The sequence below is a fragment of the Eumetopias jubatus genome, unplaced genomic scaffold, assembly GCF_037043125.1.
Source record: "Eumetopias jubatus isolate StellerSeaLion01/CBP00866 unplaced genomic scaffold, mEumJub1_p1.0 scaffold_2, whole genome shotgun sequence".
Classification (NCBI taxonomy): domain Eukaryota; kingdom Metazoa; phylum Chordata; class Mammalia; order Carnivora; family Otariidae; genus Eumetopias; species Eumetopias jubatus.
Window position 1 is genome coordinate 7,467,714 of NW_028274808.1, and position 7,355 is coordinate 7,475,068.

The 7,355-nt window shown below is 43.8% G+C and overlaps 1 protein-coding gene across 1 annotated transcript; it reads right to left on the reverse strand.

The window, feature by feature from the left end:
- Positions 1–2,385: 2,385 nt before the first annotated feature.
- LOC114206217 (sperm-associated antigen 11A-like) lies at positions 2,386–4,387 on the reverse strand. Its single transcript, XM_028099876.1, has 2 exons — positions 4,333–4,387; positions 2,386–2,594 (listed from the first exon to the last, which is right to left on the reverse strand). The coding sequence occupies exons 1-2, from the start codon at positions 4,385–4,387 to the stop codon at positions 2,386–2,388; spliced, it is 264 nt and encodes an 87-aa protein (XP_027955677.1).
- Positions 4,388–7,355: the final 2,968 nt, after the last annotated feature.

Consider the following 7,355-nt stretch of genomic DNA (forward strand, 5'->3'; position numbering starts at 1 on the left):
GAGACGAGACACCCACCTCGGATGCTGGGGGAAGTACCAGTTCACCCCCACAGACTGGTGAGATGCGATGGGGTCTCAGAGGTCTAGAGCAGCTCCCTCATTTTATTTTTGAGGTAAAGGAGACAAAGAGAAGAGATTGGCTGGCTCTGGACAGATGTTTTGGGCACGGAGTGACAATTCTCCGGGCAGTGCATCTGCCTGTTCTGAAGTATGGAGCCGTGTTGTGTTGTGAGAGCAAATGCTAACTGAGGAGCCCACCCCCTTCCCAGGCAGGCATTCACACCAGGGCTGGGAAAGGACCTCAGCCCTCTGAGAAGGCACTCCACAGAGAATCCTGTGGGCAAGAGAGGCTCCACTCTAGCAACCCCACAAGTCTGTCTGGTTATATTTAGAAGATAAGACACAAACCGTGAGAGACTCTGGACTCTGGGATCCAAACTGAGGGTTTCAGAGGGGAGGGGGGGTTGGGTTAGTCCGGTGATGGGTATTAAGGAGGGCACGTACTGCACGGAGCACTGGGTGTTATACACAACTAATGAATCTTTGAACACGACATCAAAAACTAATGATGTACTATATGTTGGCTAACTGAACATAATAATAAAAAAAAAAGAATTTCCCCATCCTACCAACACTGTTACAGTTCATTCAAGTACTAGAAATAGTCCAGAAAAATATAAAGCATTTTAGCACCTAGTAAGCTCATAGGGGAATGTATTTGTAAACAGTTATTTTTCTTATCCTGAAATGAGGGAATATAAGGAAGTCTCAAGATCAAAACCAATCCATTTTCTGTGATATTTTGAATTATGTTTTGGGCTAAATATGTCTATATTTGTTTCATTCCTACTCCTGAAAACTTATGAAACACTGACAGAAAGACGATTATAATAATCTTAAGATATAATACTATTTAGGGCGCCTGGGTGGCTCAGATGGTTAAGCGTCTGCCTTCAGCTCAGGTCATGATCCCAGGGTCCTGGGATCGAGTCCCGCATCGGGCTCCCTGCTCCTTGGGAGCCTGCTTCTCCCTCTGCTTCTTTCTCTCTCCCCCTCCGTCTCTCATGAATAAATAAAACCTTAAAAAAAAAGATTTTAAGATATAATACTATTTATTATACTCCTTTTGGTATTTTGCACTCTTCTCTGGATTTTTCTTTAAATATCACTATATATTCATTTTTCAGTAGCTTTCTAACTTTGAATTTTTATTGTGAATCCAGGTCACATTTCCAATATAGTCTTTAATAAAAGTTATTAAAAACTCCTCAAAAAAAAAAAAGAACATAAAAAACAAAAAGTAAAAGAGCTTGGGGAGAGGTCCAAGGCAGTACTCCAAATGTTCATTGACACTTGACCTGGGAATTGAGACAGGAACCCAAGAGTCTATTTTCCAGGTGACTCTTCGAGTTCAGCTTATTCATGAGCAGACCGGATTCAGGCAGTGAGCAGGAATACTGACACAAGGCAACTTCTCAAGCTATTAGTCTAGAAAAAGCTTGGCACAGGGTCTCCACGTCCATCAGCACAGTTGTTTTAAGTATTTTCTGACATTTCTTACCTGGAATTAATATTCACTACTCTTGGGGTGCCTGGCTCAAAGGTGTGGTATAGACAGCACGTGTGAGCAGGATCCAGAGACAAGCAAAGGGCAGAGAGTTGTAAGTGCAAGGAATCTTCGTGAATAGAAGCTCTACCTCGCTACAGGTGTTCGGAAGTCTGTTGTTTAGAAGTAACACCGCACCGAGAGCACATCAGAATCCCTCCAGCGACCTGCCGACCTGGGCGGTCCGCTTAACCATTCGGTTTTCATTTTCCTTCCATTCCCCAAATGGAGCTGCTTCTACATACCCCATGAGACTGTGTTGTGTTCATCAGGTGGGATAACCTAAGAGTAAATGTTGAGTTTAGTTTTTACAAACTAAACTCCTATTTATATGTCACCTGTTGTGAGGCTGGGAGGGGAGGGGCCGAGGCTCGTCAGGACCGGGGCATAGGTAGGTGGAGGCTGGTGTTGGGTCTGATGATAAGGCAGATGGCATTTGGTGGGAAAGGGACCAGAGGATTGACTGACTGCATTTCTGTCCCTCTGTGGATGAGATCAATCTGGAGCTTGGTCTCTAGTCCACCCCTGTCTGTGGGTCAGTGAGAGATACTCTCAGGAACATGGGAAGGAGGTAGGCTATTGCAAAATTCTGAGATTTTTTTTAAGGCAAAAAAAAAAAGGTAAAGTAAGCAAGCTTTTAGGAAAATTCTTTCATCAGACCTTCACCCTTGCTGCCGGATTCATTCAACAAATATTTATTGAGCACTTTTGATAAGCCACACGTCCTTCTAAGTCCTTGGATGCTTCAAGAGCCCTCCTGCGTTCCAGAAGCTTACATGTTAGGTCTCAGCTTTATTGTTTTTGCCATTGTTTTTGCTATCCACCTCTGGTTTATTTCTTCCTTCTGCCTCTATAGTTGGTAGGCAGCACCTATTCCAGGGATCGGAGCAGATTTCAGCCTTTTTCTCACCAAAATGGCAGAAGAAAAGTCTGCAGGTTCCGTGCTGCATAAGGCAGATAACATCTCTGATTCCAGGTGGAATATCCCCTGTTGATGCAATAGAAGAGAGTTGATATTGAGTTCATGTGGCACAGAGAATAAAAGATGACCCCGGCCCACAGCCCAACTCTGAATATTTACTATATTCCTCCAAAGTTCAGTGTCTTTGGACTCGTTCCAGTTTAACTGAGCTTTGGTTTCTTAGCTTTAAAACAGACCCAATAACGTACACCTCAGAATGTTTCCAGAAGGGTGTATATTTTATCCTATATTATTATATCAGGATTCTGAAGCCTCCTGGTGACAGACAGGACTTAGTGCATTAGGGGAAAACAAAGATTTTCAGAGAACAGAGTGGAATAAAGGAGGGGTGGGTCTCGGTCTCTAGGAAAATTGGAAATAGTTCTGATTCTCAGCTTCTGGCCCCATTTTTAGTTTCATGTCTTATGATGAAAAGAAGAAAAGAAAACCTTTTTCTTCACCATGACTTGTGAACTTGTAGGTAGGTCAAGCACAACTACCCCATATGGAAAGTATTTTCTATTTGTCACAAGAAAAAAAAAGTATAACTATGTGTGGTGACAGACATTGACTAGGCTTCTTGGGGTGGTCATTTCACAATACATACAAATGCGGAATCATTATACTGTATACCTGAAACTAGTATAAGGTCATATGTCAATTCTATCTCAAAAAAGCTCTTCCTATTTGGGATTGAGAGGGTTGAATGACAGTTCTGATGTCAGGTCTGCAAATGTCACCTATGATGACCATAAAAACCAACAAAAACCAACAAAAACCACAAAATGCCCACAGTGTTGGTCTTGCACCATTTATTTTATTTTATTTTTAAAATTTATTTATTTATTTGTTAGAAGGAGAGAGAGAGAGCACAAGCAGGGGGAGAGGCAGAGGGAGAGGGAGAAGCAGGTTGCCTGCAAGCAGGGAGCCCAACACAGGGCTCGATCCCAGATCCTGATTATCATGACCTGAGCTGAAGGCAGACGCTTCACTGGCTGAACCACCCAGGAGTCCCAGTATGGCACAATGTAAAAAAACATCCTTGTGCAAGGTCTCACCAAAAACTGGGGCCTACCCTGGGATCCTGTATCACCTGGGCTCTGCCATGGCTTGGGGAGGACAGCCACATGAAGACATGGGCCCCACACTAATGAAGGTAGAAGAACCACAAGGCTAGGGACCTGGAGATCTGCATTCTAGTCTTACCTCCTCCAGTAGCTAATTTCTCTCCTTGGACAGTTTGTTTAACCAGCAATGCCTCAGTGTTCTCCTGCAGACCTGATCACCCGGGGAGGGGGTGCTGGAGGAACGCTGTCCTCGTCAACAATCACTCACTGCTTGGGCTGTAACTGAGGAGCACCCCGCCATACGCCGTCGCTTTCCCAGGAGCTTGGTGTCCCCTCCCTGTAGAGCACAGGGCCACCATGGAACACGCATCGTCCCTTCCAGCTCTGACATTCGCATAACTGTCATTTCCTCCCGGGAACTTTTCTCAGACTGGGGTGAATGTTTCCTATGCGTATCAGAGCTAAGGTGCCCCTTTGTCTTGTGTTAGACGACCCTGATCACCCATATTTCACTTTTTAAAAAACTCTTCACAGAGAAGACCGAAACAGTCCAGAGCTGAGCCCCAGAGGGGTCCACCTGCACCGTTAACAACACACAGACACTCCAGCCCTCCACACGGACACTCATCCCTGGGGTTCCTGCCCTACCTGCCCTGGTCATCTCCAGCAGCTTTCTGCACCAGCCAGGAGACATTTACCTGAGTTCACTTGCACCAGACAGAAGAGGACAGCGAAAAGAAAGAGGGCCTTCATGGTTCAAGGTTCCCTCCAGCTTTCCCAGCCCTCCTGTGAAGAAAAACCAAGCCGACAAAACAGTGGAGTGGAGTACAAAGGACACAAAAATGGGACATTTATAGGTTTTTGGGAACACTGATCAGGAATGAGCACATTTATCTGGTCTACTGAGTAAGGCTGTGGGCAGAAGGTACTGGATACTCTTCCTTTCTGCCTAAAAATAGACAAGCTTCTTGGTATTGGGAGAAGCAGGGCTTGACCAGTGGCTAGGTACACCAAAGTTGCCCCGGAAAGAGAACCAACAGCCGTGAGGGGCTCCGTAGAGCAGGTGCTGTGGTGGGTGACATGTGCCAACACGTTTCCTGCCCTCAGGAAGCTTTTGTTGGGGCTGTATGAGCACGTGAATTGGTCACAGGAATACACTCCCAGGTGTCTACCCAACAGACGTAGGCCCTTGTGCACCGAGAGACGTGCCCAAGAGCGTTGTTATAGCCCCCTTCACTACAGCTATCAACAGAACACGACCCATGTAGTGGATTCCACCCAGTAATGAAACCAATAAGGCATTTCCCCCACAGCAGTGAACATAGATGCTTACAGCACGGATGTGCCTCGCAAACATCCTGCATGAAAAAAAAGCCAGACACAACATACGGCATTTTTTGTTTAAACGTGGCAAATCTAATTTATGTATTAAAAGTCAGGAAGTTGTCTACTTCGGCGGAGGAAGCAAGAAGGTAGAGTCTTCTCTCATTCGACAAAGTTGTCTTGACTGAAAGAGGGGGCAGCCTAGAGGGAGACAAGGGGGAGGATCTGCAGGGCACTGGGGCCACAGGATGGAACCCACCTCGGGGGATGCCAGGCGAGGCTTTATAAGGAGGATGTCATTAGAGCTGGGCCTGGAAGGACAGCTCTCCACGCAGCTTTATGTAACAGACGACGCTAAAATGCCCAGTTGCTGTAGCTACTCATTTTGCCCCTACTTGGCTTAGGACCCAGCATCACTTAGGTTTATTTCCCTTAAAATTCACTGACTAAGAAATGAAAAACAAACCTTCTTCCCATCCCATTCTCCAGACCTTCATGATAGCTGTTGCTAGTTTCCTATCCATCCTTCCAGACATTCTCCATGTGTTCATACACAGAGATGAATCTCTATGCCCCTTCCTGTAGAAGCAGTGACAGACTACACTTCTTACTCTGGACTTGCCTTTTTCATATGATGTACCTTGGAGATTTTTTTAATGAGGTGCATGGAGAACTTCCTCATTTTGTATAAGAGCTGCATATGAGTTCTTTTAGGTGGTCTCCCACCTGACATACGCCATCCACAACACTATCTGACCATGCGTCTTACTCAGACAATGGATTTTGATGAGAAGTCAGGTGCTGGCCCCATATTTCTGGAGGTGAGCAAGGGCACAGGTGAGCAATGTGGGTGGCCAGAAGAGGTGAGGGCCAGGAGTTCACTTTGGACATTCCAGGACCAGAAAGAGGAAACAAAGTGTGGGTTCTGATGAAGGATACCCTGATTCACTGGCTTTTCTGTACCTTATAAAAACACCTGTGAAAATAGGAGTTAAGGAGGGGCCTCAGGGTGGCTCAATCAGTTAAGCGTCAATCTTGGTTTTGGCTCAGGTCATGATCTCAGGGTCATGAGATCAAGCCCCAGATTGGGCTCCACACTCAGCATGGGGTCTGCTTGGGATTCTCTCCCTCTTACTCTCCCTCCCCTTCTGCCCCTCCCCCGGAGTCCTCTCTCTCTCTCTCAAAATAAATAAATAAATAAAATCTTTTAAAAAATGTGAAAGTAAGAGTTAAGGAGGAATTATTTGGGAACTAAATGCTCCTTTTCTCTCTTTGCCAACAAAAGTTCACCGTATCGGTAACTATGAACAAAGCAATCATAAAATAGATATCAAGATGTGTATGTGTGTGGGTCAAATAGTCTATGAGAAATCTGTTAAAATTTGAAATTCTTTTTCTCTGGAGCATTTGTTCTGAACACATCTCCAGATTTTCCCATCGTGAAAAAGGCATAAGCATCCCTATTCGATCCTTAAGAACACATCTTAAGTTTACAACTTCCAATGAATGATTGTAATTCTGAATCCACTTCCATGGATGGAGAAAGTATAGTTATGAGATACAAGAATTACTGTTCCATACAAATTCTAGAATGTATATATCCAAATGTATGGGTTGCTTGTTAAAAGTCACCTTGGTAGGAGAAAACATAAGAAGCATGTTTTGTACTTTCTGTTCTTTCTTGCTAATTAGACTCATCTGATTTAGAAAAGATTTAAGGTAAACGTGGATGGTGTATTTTTTCTAACAGTCCAGCCAGCACTCAAGTAGTTGTGAGATTAGAGTTTGGAAATTGTTTTCTGTATAGTTCGGAAATTTTATGAGCTATGTTGGAAAGGTAGCTCACCTGGGAGAGAAGTACATGAACAGTATTATATTAGAATTTATCACCCACTTTTTTCTTTACACACAGATCTGTTATTTCCAAGTCACAGACTCAGATACAACCACTAAGGAAGAATTTTGTGAGTAGTGTTGGAGAATTAGGCATGCCATCCCAACAGAAGACAAACTAGGAAATCAAGCTCATTGAATAATCTCATTAATCTGGTCATAGGCTCATTGGTTCTTATAATTACAGGGTTGAAAGGAACTAAACCTCAATTTGTCCCAACATGGAAGATAATTATTCTAGTGTGCATTTTACTCATACAGAAGAAGATGACGTAAGGAGAGACGAAAGATGTCCTTGGGTTTGAAAACATTTGAGAGTGGCAAAATATTTTTATATATTAAAAAAACGTTGATGTATTTCAACAATAATTAGATAAACAACCTAATTTAAAAATGGGCAGAGGACTTGAATAAACTTTTCTCCAGAGAAGAAATGCAAATGGCTAACAAACACACGGAAGGTATTCAACACCAATAATCATTCAGGAAATGCAATTCAAACCAC

Bases quoted from the DNA above. Each gene is read 5' to 3' on its own strand.
- LOC114206217 (XM_028099876.1), bottom strand. From the start codon at position 4,387: ATGAAGGCCCTCTTTCTTTTCGCTGTCCTCTTCTGTCTGGTGCAAGTG. The intron at 2,595-4,332 runs GTAAATGTCTCC...TTGCATCAACAG, and splicing joins TCTGGTGCAAGTGAACTCAG to GGGATATTCCACCTGGAATC.